Here is a 16,209-nt window from a genome sequence, read left to right as displayed (position 1 = left end):
GCCCTTCTCATAATCACCCCCTTCTCACGGCTTCGCTGCTGGTTGTTAATATACGGTTGGGCTCGACTGTGCCAACGTAAAGGAAGCTTGAGGATGGGATTCTCGAGTTGAGTCGTCTGCAAATCTCTAGGAACTGGGTCCTCCGCCATTGACAAGTTTCTCAGACTTAGACGGGTGCTTAACTAGGTGATGATAGAGGAAGAAGGCAACGGCAGAGAGCATGCCAAGAGTTAATTTCTACGGAAGCTCTGATGCCAATGGGGTCAGAACGGTGGCGTTTGACAGTGGCAGAGAGGATTGGGGTTGATCTGGGGTTGACCCAGATGGCAATTCGTGTAAGAAAGGCTGGTCGGTTGGAACACACGAGATGTTTGGCAGTGGGAGGGTTGGAATCGGCGGCGACTCGATCTCAATTTCATGGTTAAGAAGAGGGTTGAGTGATGGTGATAATGTTGGTGATGATGACTCAATTTCATGGTCAATTTTGAATGCACGAATGTTGGTTTTTGCTTTTGCTTTTGTTTCAGAAAAGTCCATTCATCTTCTTCTTCTTCTTCTTCTGCTAGGTTTTGTTGTTGGGTTTGTGAATTTATTTTTGTATTGTTTTGGTTGGATTAGAAAGACAGAAATTGTAAGAGGAAAGAGGAGAAAATGGTGGTTGGGCTTGGAGTTAGTGGTGTAGAGGGAGAGAATGGTGGGTGTGCTGAGAAGTTTTTGGTGGGAGAGGTGGCTGGGCAAGATGGTGTGAGGGTGAGTAAGGCCAGATTCCAACGAAGTGAGAGAGGAGAAAGAAAAAGAGAGACATAGGTTTTTTTTTAAAATTTTTTTTTTATAAAAAATTTTAATTTTTAAATATTAGTTTTAAATATTTAATTACACCTAAACTAAAAAAGTGGATCCCACATTTTCCACATCATCACTTAACAGAAGACCAAACGGTCAAACTGACAAAACATGTAAATTGGTCGAATTTTAAAACGTTTGGGCGTAAATTGACAAATTAAAACCCCGTAGACCATTTCAAGAATGACCCCAAACCTTGAGGGGGTAAAATGATGTTAGCCCAATGTAATGACCCAAACCTAAAATTCATATTTAATTAGTAATTTATTATGAGGAAAGACAATTTTGCCCTTGGAATAATTTATTAAAGAAAAATTGACTTTTTGACCAAAAAGGAATTTGAAAATTCCACATACACCGTTGTGTAGAGCACGACGAAATGAGTTCATAGACACGAAGTGAGCTCGAATCGGAGTTTTAACGAAGAAAATACAGTTAAAATATTATGAGGAGCAAAATGGTAATCTGAAAAAAAAAATCAGATTTTAAACCTCATTTCTCTCTCTTCCCTCAGTTTTCCTCTCTCTCTCTCTCTCTCTCTCTCTCTCTCTCTCTCTCTCTCCCGTCGCGACTTCCCTCTTCCCCCCACCGATCGGATTCTCGCAGCCACCGTCACCACCACAGGCCGCCGTTGGCCACAAGATCGGACTCATTCGAACCGCCGCCATCTCCTCTTCCCTTTCCGATCGATCTCAGCTCGTGGAACTGCCAGCGCTGGCCGGAAACTGCAGAAAACCGAGCGGTTTTGACAGAAACTTCAACCCGCTCGTTCTCCCTCAATTCTTCTCCAAATTTGTCGAGTAAGGTATGGATTTCTACCTATTTTCCATGCTCTAGCTGATGGTTGGATAGGTTTGCATCGATTTTGACCGTAGATAGCTCGGTTTTCAAATTGGAATTCGGCCTGTTTAGATGATCGTGTCATTCTCTATACGCCTGAAAAACCGTCGTATTCTATCTCTTTTTTTTTGCCTTCGTCCTCATGGACATAGAGCCTTCCTCTCCCGTTGCTGTTCGGGCTCGGCCGTAATTAGCACGACCCGGCGATCAAATTCTTGGTGGTAATCATCAACTTTATAATGTTTTAATAACGGCTCACGCTTTTTTAATGATCTTTTTTATGGTTATGCCGGCGATGATAGGTGGATCTGGTAATTGGTCTGTTCCGATTCTAATAGGTGCACCTGACAAAACAAAAAAGGAGTCCATGACCCGCGGAGAGGTCGAATTCCAAACTTATCTCTCGAGTATACCCATTACCAAAAAATGGACGTCACCTTGGGACACATGTGGATAGCCGCCCCGCGTGGCTAAAAGTAAGCCAAAAGAGCTCAAACTCCTCCGTGTTCGGCCACTTCCGGTCAGTTTTTGGGGTAGGTCCAAGAACAAAAGTGGTTCCAGATATGGTGTTATACCTATGGTAGGAGTTTGGAGCCTTGGTTTTGAGATTTTCCGGCGATGCGTAATCGCTTTGGACACCCAGCGCTGCCGGCGCGTGCGGCGGCGCGTGGGCGAGGGTAGTGCAGTGGCAATGTGTCTTGATGCGATCCTTAAGTTGTCACGAGCATGTAGGAATTTGCGGATCTCAATTTGGATACCGTTTGAGCCTCGAACGGATTTTCCATATTGTGCGATTTCTGGTTTCAATATTGTTGAGCCGTTGGATAGTAATCAATTTCAGATATGTTACTCTAGATAATTTCAGAATCGTGTAGGATTCGACGGATTGTAAATCGGAGTCCCGGATACTCCGAAATCGTGAACCCTAGGGCTAGGGTTTAGAAATTATGCAATTGCACGATCGTGATCAATCTGACCGTCCGATCGAGACCATACCCTCGGGACATGTGTCCTAGACATATTGGACCTTCTAGCGGCCTCCGGATCATATTGTGAGGTCATGGACCCGTGGGGTCCCGGGTTGATTTTTTTTAGACTTTAACGCTTTTTGAGTCCCAAGATACTGCTAAACTGGAAGGAAAGCGTTTATGGGCATAGGGATAACTTTAATTTGACGCACGTACTTTTAGGAGCCAGGGGTCAGGGTTTTTATATTAATACTATATTGTATTAATAGAATATTATGGTCATTGAATCAGGCACCAGGGCACCAGTTGACCCGCAGGAGGGACCTTCAAGAGGTCCAGCGAGCTCGGACTACCAATGAGTGGACTCTTTATTTTTATAAATGAATTTAAGCAGTTCAGTTTCAGTTACAGTATTTGATCTTGAATAAATTTTATTCAAAGATTAGTGTTATAAGCTGTTTTATGCTTTTGAATATTTTGGTTTGCATAGTGCCGAGTAAAATCTCCTTTAACAGATATAAGAAAAGCAATTCTAGTTAATTATCAGATAAATGGCAGCAGAATTTTAAAGGTTACAGGAATTCAGTTATCCAACAGATTTTCTTCAGAAATTTTATATTTTCCTAAATCACCTTGTACCCTGATATTTAATATTGCCTTCGGAATATATTGGTTGCCTTCGGTTTAGTCAGCATGCTTGACAGTTGCCCCACGAGTTCTTTGGTACTCGAACTCGTGTGGAGCTAGTAATGCGGATCAGGTGGACTACGGTCCCCTAAATCCTACGAGTTGCGGCTCGGACTGACCTCGTGTCACTGAGACCTGCAAGTATGTGTCACCCATGGTGATGCAAGGAATTGACGGATATAAGGAATTGACAGAAATAAAGGTTACACCTAGGTGGTAGATTTAAACTGTTTTCAGAAATGAATGTTGACCATGAGTATGATTGGCTTATATACATGTATAATTATATGAGTGCCTTGATTTCAGTAAGAAAGAGAATAATTTAGTTTGTACAACTGTTTTTACAGTGGAGTTAGTATGTTCATATGCTATTTTCTAAACTTTGTTTTTGGGTCTACTCACCCTTTTCCATGTTTTGCGCCCCCAGGCAGTAGACGTGCACAGTGATCCACCACCGGGCCGTTTTCCATCTTCCGTGCCTTTCCTTTGATGTAGGATTTTTGTTTGTAAAAGGATTGATTCCTTTGTAAATTCTTAGTAGTCGCTCTGATGTTTTGCCCTAAACTTAGAATGTAACTGTTGGAATGTATATATATGTATGCTGGCAGTTAGTTGTATATATATATATATATATATATATATACTTGTTTTGGCAGGTGTAAATGATTTGGTATTGAGCCAGTTACAAGGGAAACTCTGCCGATTTTTTCGGTAGAAGTCAACCTTGTTATTTTATCGTGTTTTGTATAGAAGGGCAAATAGGTCATTTGTGTCTGACATTCACCAGGTGTCGGACACGCACAGGGTCCGGCTCGGATTCCAAAGTGAAATTTGAATCGGGTCCTGTCACCCAATCTTTTAACATGTTGATGGAAGTGTTGAAAAAAAGTATTTCCTTTTTGTAAAATGTTGCCTAAAACCACGTATGGTGCAAAACAGATTGTTAAAGATCTCGGCCTTCATTATGAGAAGATTGACACAGTAAGAATGATTGTGTAATCTATTATAAGGAGCATTGTTGGGTTCATTTTTACACATGATTTATCATGTTATTCACCCAATATTTTGAGTTAGTTCTTGACATTTTATAGCATTTTACTTCTTTTTTGTGTTTTTATAGAATTTTATTTTGGTTAGAATGAAAGTGAGCTAAAAATGCATTATTGGTTATAATTTTTGTTTTTGCTCATTTTCGTAGGTTAACTTCTTGACTATGGATAAACATCTTTCGGTGCTCGAATGCAGTGAAGCTCTCATGAAACTTGTTCCAATGGATGTTAACTACAACATATCCATATTTGAGCTCCATTGAACAAGTATAGACTACCCAACCGATCCAGCATTTGACCCTAGCTCTAGAGGTTTGTCTTGGGCCAGTTTTTACTCCATGATGTCATCTTGATTCTTCTTGTTACCATACCATTTGGTAACAAGAACTTACCTTGATGGAGTGCAATTTTCAGAGACAAAGAGCATCTTTGTGAAGACAAAAACCAAAAATCCCATCATGACATGGAGAAAAAGAATCATTATGTTATTGATGGGTGAGTTGGAAATGAAGAAATGAAGGGGGTGAGAGAGGAGCAAAAGAAAAAGGGGCATCAGCCCAATTGAAGGGGGGATTCGAAAAATTTGGATCTAGAGAGCTGGAGAGGAAGTAAAAGGTGCAGCCAAGCAAGAAGGAGAGGAAGATTTCCGCCATTGAAGACCTTGAGCTTCCATCACTTTCACAAAATCTATAAACTCTTTCTAGTTATATTTTGAATTTGTGTTTGAAATAAGTATGAGGAACTAAACTCCATAGCTAGAGCTTAGGTTGAAGCCCTAAACATGATTACTCTATTGTTTTGATACTTGAGTTTATGAATTTCTAGATATTGTTGATGAATTCCCATTCATTAATTGAATCTATCCTTGATGTATGTTTTTCTTTGATTGATCGCCTTTGAAAGAACGTTTCTTGAGGTTGTTGGGATTATATGTACCCTTATGTTTTCCTAAGCAATAAATGGATGAAGTAAGAATCATCCATGTAAATTGGTTTCTTGAATGCCTAATGTTAACACCATACTATTAGGGTTTTCTTGTGATGTTCATATTCTCTTTGAACTTAATGGGTTTTCCATATAATTAATTCAAAGTACTAAGCACACCTAGATTGATTTTAAGGAAAGCACGCGTACTAGCCCCGTACTCTACTTATTTTAGAGAGAATCAATGCATCTTGAGCCACTAGACCTAGTCTTGATTGCGAATATTTTCATCAGCACATTTAGAGTTCACTACTTGAGTGTCCAGGATTATTTAGAGTGGATTCCGAAAACCCTAGTGTTTGTTACACATTAATTTCACACTTTGATATTTATTTTTGTCAATGTTGTTAAAATTAGAGTTTGATTACATTTAAGCATTAGAATTAGGTCACTTGAATCAAACACCCCAAACCTCTCCCACCACCCCTCCCCCCAAAATTTTGTGTATGTGTGTGGGCGTGCGTGTTTGAAATCTTGAGTGTTATTGGCTCGTGAGAGGACTTGTTCAATTTCTAACAAAATTGAAAGTTGGATTGGGTTAAGAAGAGCAGGCGAGCACGGGCTGGGCCCTGATGACTTGCTTCTTTTAGCCCGATGGCAGATTGTGTAGGCGTGCCACCATTGGAGATGAGACCAACCCAATAGACCTAGTATATATGATGTAGAGTGCCTGTTTAATGGACTTGCGCTTGTTCTGGATCTTTAATCAAGCATTGTATTCCAAGGGGGGTACTAGCTCGGACGAGTTCTTTTCTATGCCTCAATTAAGAGGACTTCAATATTCTTTCAATCGTGCGTTGATGGTTTGGCAAATGTAGATGGTACTTAGCCAAACAGGAAAAAACCAATGTTGAGGTCAATGCTCCTTTAATTGAGTTCAGAAACCTAATTCGAGCTCGAGATAACCCTCGACTTAGCTAATTCGGGTCCAATGGTACGATACAAGCTAGGATAAACCGTTGTTTTTTGACTAATAAAGCCCTATTCAAACCTAAAACCCTTATTTTGGGTCTATCTAGTAATGAGCAGTTATATCAAAAAGTTCATATATAAAAATGCGGGAATATAAACTATTAGAAAGTACGATGCAAAAAAGGTAAATGACAAGAGTGTAAAGTACGATTAACGAAAACTGCAAAGGGAATAAAATTTCCAAAAGCTGGAGATTTCTCTATCCAGCTCCAGTATGATAACAAATTAAAATGAAAGTCAAAGATTTCTCCATTTAGCTGTTTTTTCAAGAACAAGTTACAATATTGAAGAGATTGGATATTTCTCTTATCCAATCTATACAGGTTTCAACTGTTTCGATTAAAACTATATTGAGTATTTAAACAAGAATCATACCATAAAGATGGTGGAGCAATAAAAAATAAATGCAGGAGTTGTCAACTGGTTATCTGGGCAGCAAGTTGGCTATTTGAAAAATCTTGAAGTTTGTTCAAGTGTTTACAAGACGTTGCGTATAATTTTGAAGAGAGATTCCTCTTGTGCTGCTATTGAGCCTCTATATTTAAAGGCAAAAGTCCATAATGATGACGGTGAAACCTGGAGGAGGATACTTGGGTGTTGTCCAAAGTCAGCTGCTGATTTGTCCTCACGCATCAATCCGAAAGTAGGAGAAAGGATATCTCTGATGAAATTAGTGGTTTTAAGGGATATCCCTTTGATTTGTCATCCTTTCGCAACTGGAAAACTAGTTGGAATATGATTCCTCTTGGTTTTGGCGTCCATTATCCAACCTGCTTTCCTTGCTGAGAGAGATAGCAGTCAAGTCATTCTTAATGACGAGAACCCATTTTCAAACTGTCACGTGGGTCAACTGGTAACGGTTACTCATTTTCTAACTTTAGTGTGGGTTAAAACTAGGATCATTTCGCAACCTGGGTTTTTAAGTGGGCTTCGCTCAGTACTAACCCAAATCCAAAACAGCCCTTTTCGTTGGTTTTATGAAACAAAGAAATTGGGCTTGGGTCTAATGTAATTTTATTTGGAAAGCAAACCATCTTGGGTCCATTTTCCAAATATGGTACAAATCATATTTTTCCATACAAACAGCTACGAACCATATTTTGATCACTTGAAGGCATAAATTTTATAGGTTTGGTTAATCATAAGTTAACACCACGAGACTTCGTTGAAACTTTATCTACCATTCCGATGCTGTCTGATTCCTCTGAGCAGTAAAAAATAGTTGTGATTTTTTAATTATACTTTTTTGTTACATTGGAGGAAATCAAGCACTTCTCTATCATCTAATTCATTATTCCCCATTCCCTTGCCACTTAAACTAACCCCAAGAATTTATCGCTAATTTTCCAAAAAAACTAACCCCAAGAATTTGAGGGTTGGGATTCTTGGTTCGAAAGGGCTTGCGCCTTGCCCAACCTGAACCAAGAAAAGCGTTACCTTTGATCGGCTATCTCAGGTGGGCAGAGGCTAGAGATTTAATAGAAGGAAAAGAAAAAGTATGTACAGAATTTGAGATGCAAAAAAAAATTGCCATTCATGATTGCAAGTCAAGGTTACATTTCCACAAAGCAGATTTCTAAAAATTACACAAAGTAGGAAGCTGTAGTCAAAATTACAAAAGTGAGAATACTTGCACGACGTCACCAAACCCAAGCTTGTACAAAGATAATATCTCATTCTGCTCCTACTTATACTATACTTAAGAAAAAAATCTGTCAATCGTGACACAAGGAAATGTTAGTTATGTTCCTAGTACATTAAAAATAATGTTAGTAATTGATTTTTTCACCCAATAAATAAATAAAACCACTAAAGTTACTGTAGTAATTAAATCTTTACCGTGTCCATTTTTTCTCTCGTTCCCAACTTAGTCACAAAATGAAGATTCTACTAATTTTGCGTCAATTTACTAGACACAAGATTCTGCTACTTATTTTTGCTTTTGCCTATGATAGCTAGAGTGAAGGGGGAAAGAAACAAAAAAAGAATTTTTATGAGAAGATTTTATTTACGCAAGAATGATGAATCAAGAGTGCCATATGTTATTCCAATTATACAACGCATTCTGTTTTCCATATATAATCAGAAAAACATCGGCAACTACTGAAACACTCTACAGAAAAAAGGAGGACCTCAGAAGCTTCCCAATCATCTTCATCCTAAGGAACAACCACTGCATTCCCCCCCTTCCACCATTCAAGTCATTCTATTCAAGTTTTATTCTTTTCTTTCCTTCTTTCCTATTAAAAGTTATTTTTACAGTATGGAGTAGGCTCGAATCACCTCAACAATCGGTGCTCGACAAAGTGGGCACTTCCCTCCGCCACGAACCAACTCGTTTGCACATTTTGAACAAGTGCACATGTGCCCACATCTGCACCCAGAAACAAAAAGAAGGGAAAAGGGGAGACACAAAGAAGAGTGTATTATAAAACCATAGTCATCCTGCACACCATCAAGTTCCAAAATAGTTATTCAAATCGAATGTGTAACGGTTATAAGCACAATACCTGTACAAGAGAGAATCGATGTGACTATCACAACAAACACAACAAGTCCCTTTTCTCACATGACCCCATTTAGACCCATCCTCTGATGTCTCAGCGCCTAACCCTGCAATGCATTTGCATATTTCAAATCAATTACGAAAGATCAATAGATGACAGTTACAATACTAGTATGAAAACCAATCCACAATTTTGCTTCAATGATCACATCTACAGTTCCATTGCACACACACAGACATTTCTCAAACAAACCTTTTTCACCAGATGAACGATTCAGAGCTGCAGAAACTTCCTGTCTGACAGAACGTTGCAACTCCAATTGCATATCCATGCAGGCCTCCAACATCCTCTGCATGTGGCTCATGCCTTGCTGAAGTCTTGCCATGTCTGCTCTCAGATCATTAATCATCTCCCATTCCTGCTTCAAATCAGAATTCACATTCAAAGAAAGCAACAGAGCAAGGAAACTAAAACCTAGGCACAGAAAAGAATGTAGAATAGAAGATCCAGTCCAACTCCCATTTACATCAATCATCAACTAATCAGGCGAAATGCATTCTAAATGAGTCTTAAAAAGTACTTTTGGTATGGTATGATGTCTTAGCAAAGAAAGACATCATAAGAATCTTAAAGCATGTGAAAGATGATAGGCCCCCATTAAATATCAAATTGGACAATAATTTTCCACAAAAATGCAAAATATTAGGTACTAGGCTATTTATAAAGAATAGCACATGGTATTAAGGGGAAAAAAGTAATGAAACAACCCCATGTCATTATTCCTCAAGGTAATGTCAAACTAAGGTCCCAATTCCTTATGATCAACAGAAAGACTCCATATATAAAATAGAATTCTATTTCTAGTCCTACATTCTTTTTTTCTATACATATTTTAATTATGGAATAAAAATCTATAAAATCTGTAATATATATTAATATTATATTATGTACATAATAGATATTTTTAATATAATAAATACATAATATATATTTACTAATGTACTAAATATTGAATAAAAATAGATATTTATAAGTAAATATTACCTTTTATTAAATGTATCATACATATGGTTATATTATATACTTATTAACCAGGTGATGGTTTAAGAACTCAGAAGCCATAATGATAGCATAATAAATCCACACCTCAAATTTTGAGAGGGAAAAAAAAGTAGAAAATCAGAATACCTGAGCGAACTGCATTTAGAGAAGAAAAAAAAAGAGCCAGTATGCTAACAAATGTGATATGAAGTCCCAAAAAAATTTGTATAAGGGAGATGGCTCACGATTTCTGAACGATGCATGCTATGACGAGACCAGCCAGTGTGATGTAAGTCCTGATGCCATAATGGCTGTGGTGGGGGCACTGGTGGAGATGGTAGAACAAGTGAAGGTCTGTTGATGGCATCATGTTGATCTTCATTCTGATCATCCCTCTGTTGCTCCTGATCCTGCTCTGGTGAAGCCGGAGTTGGTGTTGGCAAATTCCTATGCAAATCCCAATCAATGGGAGAACGACTTTGCCTTTCGACATATGACTGTATTAGATGGTCCAGACTTTCACGGAACCCGCTACGAAGAAGATTGGAAACACTTCTCCTGCAAAATAAAAATCGTAACCATCATAAAAGTAATCAAATCATAATCATCATAAAAATAATCAAATCATAACCATCATAAAATTAATCAAATCATAAGTCTACGTTGCTTGCAATGCATATAATTCATCTACTATTGATCAAATACCTGCTCAAAAGTTCCCTGAGTTCCATACTGTACACGTTGTCATCATCTGGTGGATGAAATCTATTGAATCTTCTAATTGGAACAGAACGACGATTTCTCACAGGAGCAGAAGGCCCTTCGGCCCAATTTCCAACAGCTTCCCGAGAACCATTCTCTTGCCAAATCCCCTGGGCTTCTTGCTGATGATCTGTTTCTCCATCAACATTTCTGGGAGTCTCCTGAGGCCAATTATTGACTGAATTTTCTTGCCAATTTTCAACAGTATCTTCAGCATTACCATCTCTCCATTCATTGAATTGACTGAAAGTTGTCTGCTGCCAGTTTTGTGTCTCATCTTCAGCAATTGGCTCCTGCCAATTCCCTCCTTCATTAGCAGTTTCTTGCCAATCGAGACGTTCAACAGCTGTGTTGCTTTCCAAGTTCCCCATTGGATCAGGCAACAGATTGACGTCAGTCCCATGACTCCCAGTCTGCAATTCCTCATGATTTTCTTGTTGGACATCTTGTGAAGCATTTGTTTGAGTATGATCGCTTCTAGAATCATTAATGTTACTGTTAGTCGCAGAATCAGTATGGCTGCCAACTTGACCACGAACAATGTTTTCTAATCTGGAGCGGAACCCTTCCCTAACAACGAAACAAACTTGTCACTATGCTAACAAACTGACATTCATAGCAATTCTGACCATTACAATTCTGACACTTCAATGGAATCAAACAATACGCAATAGATAAAACTGGAGCAATTAATCCAACTGACAAAGTAAACCAAACCAAAATAAAGAAAAAAAAAACATAAATCAAACGAGTGCCCTCTTTATTCTGGATTTTTACTATTATCCCAGGAAGAAATATCATAAATCTTTTCCCATAAGTATCATAACATAGCCACCAAACGAGTGTCCTATTTATGTAGTACTGACGAACATTTATTCATCTATGTCAGTTCTATTTCACACCTTGAGCAAAGCAGGTGCTTAAAGCAATGATTGCTGTGGCCACGCCATCTAGAAATTTTTCTATGTACCCCAGCCCAAGAACACTAATAATGTTTCTGCAAAGCACGTTAGACTTGGAAAGAAATTTAAATCTCCTAAAGATACAAATAAATACCAACCAGCTCTTGGTCCAGTGGTACAAACCTCCCAATGTTGGAAGAGGTCTTAAGTTTGAATCTCCCCTCTACTATTGATTTAAAAAAATGAAAAAAAAAAAATTTTGGGCAATGCTTTATATATTAATTTGAAAAAGAAAAAGTAAAAATCCCAATCAAGCTTTAGAATATCAACAAATTTATAACGATGTAAATAAATTCAACAACAGAAGCAGACAGAAATGACAAAAAGATGACAAAACTTAAAACTGCTTCTTCAAGATAACAGAGATAAATAAATAAAAATTTAAACTGTGTTTATGGCATTTTAAAACGTATGATATATACACTTCATTTTTTCCTTGTAGATGCATTGCAGAAAAGACAGACCCACAAAAAGTCTGAACAAACAGATAAAAGTAAAATACGATTTAAAGCTATAATAAAGGCAACGATGAACCAATTAAGTCATCTTAAGAAGTATGGCATGACTAAAACATCTCATACCTTAATCCAGAAACAGTGTGTCGCTGTCTCAACTGAACTAATTCACCAGCAGCCATGGAAGGCGGTCTTTCTTCTTCAACGGGTCTTTCATTTCGTAAGAATCTACCTCTTAGCAATGACTGGAAATGTTCAATTGTATTAGTAGCCAACTCATGCCCATTTATGCAGGAAGTTTAACATCCACATTATCATATAAGGGAACTTTTTGGAGAGCAGAACAAGGAAAGAACTACGCAATTCCACTATATTAGGATGACGTCAATGCAACTTCTAGCAAGCACATGCAATGACATTATAGGCCATTGTAATAAGAACAGGCATATACAGGAAAAAACTTATAAATATTCATCAGGGTTTAGGGTTTAGGGTTTAGGTTTGAATACTAAAAGGGGAAAAAAGATCAATGGGTATTAAGACACATAGGGGACAACTAATAACTATTTCCTATATTAACATAACTTAAGCATTCACCATATAGCAATATAATTATTAATTAACGTCTGAGTTAATATTTTTTTTACAGGGAATAGAGATGTTAATTTGGGAGTAAACCAAGTGAATACAATGATATCCGTGCAACCGGATGTAGAAACCTAGAATAAGTCCATATCACCCACTGAGACAGAATAAAGGTATATCAGAAAGGGAGGAAAAACTAATGCTTTCTTAACCATCAGCTCTGGCTTCTGGTTTGTAGGACTTATCCACTAATATGAAGGGATACACTAATATGCGACCATAAACATATTATGAAGACTTAATCTGCTACTTGCCTGACAACGATTGTACTCAGCTATTTTGATCTTCTAAAGAATCCAGTCAAATTACAGAGCTCAAGTTTGAAGCTCTAGTAATTTACAAATTCTGTAGATGGCAATTTGTAGACGCTCATTCATTGATAGACACCACACCGTGGGAGCAAATTGATTTATGTTAAAAATACAAACAAATAAACAATCTTCATGAGGCAACTGACCTGAATGCGGTTACGATGAGCAAAATCAGAGACGGCCCGATGCTCCACCAAAGATTGGAGCTCCCTTTGTCTTTCCGTCTCAATCCTCACGAGCAAATCAATTATAGCTTGTCTTCCGCGCAACCTCAACATGTCCCTGCGAATGTGCTCCGGTTGGCCTTCTTCATGGTCAGCAACAGGAACATCACGAGCTCGATCAACTTGAGCACCAACGCCCGTAACTTGATCTTCCCTTCGGCCCCCACGTGCTCCTCTTTGCTGACTTGCCATTTGCACCCACTCACGAACAATTCTCACCCTTTCACGCTCTGTCTCACCAAGCCACTCTGCTCTGGGACTATTATTTCTCGGAGCAACATTGGATGAATGATCACTAATGCCAGTTTCCATCCATCCTCGTACAATCTGCCTCACTCTCTCCCTCTCAACTTCGCCAAGATCAGGAGATTGCTCCCTACTAGACGCGTCATTAGCGCCACGTTCTTGTTGTGAAGCCATCTGATCATGTGACCAAGTCCCATACTCATTCTCACTCTCACTCGCATCCACCAAACTACCCTGATTCTCACTCCCTCGACTATCAGACATATTAGTGGTCGACTCATTAGTATTAGACTCAACCCTTCTCCGATGCCTCAACCTTTCCCTCACCCTTTCACGCGCTCTGTTCAACACATGCTCATCCTCTAACTCCCTCCACATTTGCAAAATCGCAGAAGCCTGAGTGCTTGGCCTCTCCACAGCCCCCTGCCGCCTTGAAGTAGGGGACTGCGACTCCCTCAAGAATGAGGAGTCAAGCATCGACACCGTATGCAGCCCTGCGAGTGCCATCAGCTCAGACTCACGATTCCTCCTCTCAATGGTAGTTATCATTTCTTGTGCCTGCCGCGCAGCCCAACGGCTCAAAATCCGGGAGTGGTGGCGTCGGGCAGCGGATGACTCTGCTAAATCATCACCCTCCAAATCCAACCTCCGTCTCCTCCGCACGAGCTGCTCACCCTCATCATCATCATCATCAGGATTACGAGGAGAACTACATGATGCAAATGACATACATTCATCCAAGTGCCCACGCATGAATTCCTCAAATCCACGCTCAAAATCGGCGCAGGCATCGGCGGATTCTGGCTTCTGTTGTAGCGGCTCAAAATCCGTCATTACTAACCTATCAAATCCCACACTAGGACACCCAATCACCAACCCTTAGCCTCTATTCAATTCCCAAAACTCACCTAAACCTTAACACTCCATTTCCAAGCCCAAAAGTCAAAAACAATAATAAAATAATCAGAAAAACAGTTGCATCTAAACCAACATTCACAATCTACAGCCATACAGAACCAAATCCCAAATTGATTCTCAAAATCACAAAATTACGAAATCGAGGAAACAGTGAACACTAACCTAATCAAAACCGAAATTCATTCATAGGTCGTAAACACATCCCCACAGCTAATAACAAAATCACAAATGAAATTGAGAATTGGATGATTCCAAGAAGAAGAAAAATAGAAATTCGGATGCCAAATAGATCGGCTTAAGAACATTCGTGAAAATGCCGGAATTTCGATTGGTGCGAAGAAGAAGGCGTACCTCTGAAGCTTCAATTTTTCTAATCTCAGTGGGGGTGTGTGTGAGAAAGAGAGAGGAACAGAGAGAGAGAGAGAGTTTGCAACGAAACCCTAAGCTTCAGGCAAATGTGAGTGAAAGAGAGAATTGTTGAAGACAGGGAAAAAAAGGAGAGAGAGATCAGAGAGACGAGAATGATTTCAGAATTTATAAATTAACATTCAGAGACACGAGAGAGAGAAAGAGAGAGAGAGAGAGAGAGAGAGAGAGAGAGAGAGAGAGGAAGAGAACGATCCAAAAGGGCAGAGAGAGAAGAGCGGCGGTCTATTAGGTGTTGCCACGTAGTTCTTTGTTTTTCGTTTAAAATTTATTTTCTTTTTGCTGTGGGCCATCGGTATTTTCCACGTCACGTCAGAAATTGCAAAAATTATGTGGTGATATTTACTTGTCATAGTTTTCTCAATAATTAATATGATGGTATCTCAAACCTCTGTAACCCTTATTTGGTTTAGGGATGGAAAATTAATTGTTTTTTCATGTAAGTTCATGCATGGAAAATAATTGCTTGTACATAGAAAAGTATGGGGGGAAGTAAAGCCCTCCTTCCCCTTGGGTTTTATTTTCCATTCTCATGGGAAAGTTTGGGAAAATCAGTCAACATTAAATGCATAATTTTCATGACCATTTTCTCCCATTAACAATTTAGAATTACAATATATCATTAAATGCATTCTTTTTTTAATTTAATTTAATATGGGTATAATTGAAAATTTATACAAATTTTGTTTTTCATTCCTACTCAAAACAAACATGCGAAAGTAAATAAAGTGATATCTCCAGGTTACTTTCCCAGCTTAACCAAACATGGGAAAGAAATCTTCCATTTATCATCCCTTGGGAAATGACATGGGAAATAATTTTCCCTCAAATCTGTTCCTTGAACCAAACAGGGCCTAAAAGGAAGAAAATTCGACTATGAGAATGTTTTTGAAAACACCATAATTGATTTACCAAGTAAGTCATATTATTCAGCTTTAGTTCAACTAGCATTAGGAGAGGATGAACAATGAACCAAAAAGAAAAGGGTTCTCGTATGAGAAAAACTTCCAAACCTTGTGTTTTGTTCCTACCATGTGAGAACATTATAGAAAAATTTATGTGGAGCTATTTCTGTTACGTGACATTACAAAATGACACAATAGTCCAAGTAAAATATGACATGTGCTTGAATTTGACGACTAGTTTTTATATCATCAACACGTGTCATTTATTAATTAAATCAATTTACCATATGTTCTAACATGTAATTAAAGGAAACTGTTTTGTAAACTTCGGTAATATATTTGAACAACATATGCTAGGTACAATAATCATGACAACAAAGCTTTATATATTTAAGCATGAGCTCGAAAAATAAAATTACACCCTAGGTCAATATATTAATTGGGTTAATTAAAGTTTAAGTATG

At 38.5% G+C, this 16,209-nt stretch overlaps 1 protein-coding gene across 1 annotated transcript; it reads right to left on the bottom strand.

Annotated features, from left to right (window-relative positions):
* LOC18785869 lies at positions 8,321-15,163 on the bottom strand. Its single transcript, XM_007220201.2, has 7 exons — positions 13,173-15,163; positions 12,197-12,315; positions 10,597-11,223; positions 10,137-10,449; positions 9,103-9,268; positions 8,854-8,956; positions 8,321-8,717 (listed from the first exon to the last, which is right to left on the bottom strand). The coding sequence occupies exons 1-7, from the start codon at positions 14,328-14,330 to the stop codon at positions 8,600-8,602; spliced, it is 2,604 nt and encodes an 867-aa protein (XP_007220263.1). The 5' UTR covers positions 14,331-15,163; the 3' UTR covers positions 8,321-8,599.

This window comes from Prunus persica, chromosome G2, assembly GCF_000346465.2.
Source record: "Prunus persica cultivar Lovell chromosome G2, Prunus_persica_NCBIv2, whole genome shotgun sequence".
NCBI classification, from domain to species: domain Eukaryota; kingdom Viridiplantae; phylum Streptophyta; class Magnoliopsida; order Rosales; family Rosaceae; genus Prunus; species Prunus persica.
This window is presented reverse-complemented; position numbering and strand designations above follow the sequence as displayed.

Bases quoted from the DNA above. Each gene is read 5' to 3' on its own strand.
- LOC18785869 (XM_007220201.2), bottom strand. From the start codon at position 14,330: ATGACGGATTTTGAGCCGCTACAACAGAAGCCAGAATCCGCCGATGCC. The intron at 10,450-10,596 runs GTATTTGATCAA...TTTATTTTGCAG, and splicing joins CTCAGGGAACTTTTGAGCAG to GAGAAGTGTTTCCAATCTTC. The intron at 8,718-8,853 runs GTATTGTGCTTA...TTCTGGGTGCAG, and splicing joins ATCGATTCTCTCTTGTACAG to ATGTGGGCACATGTGCACTT.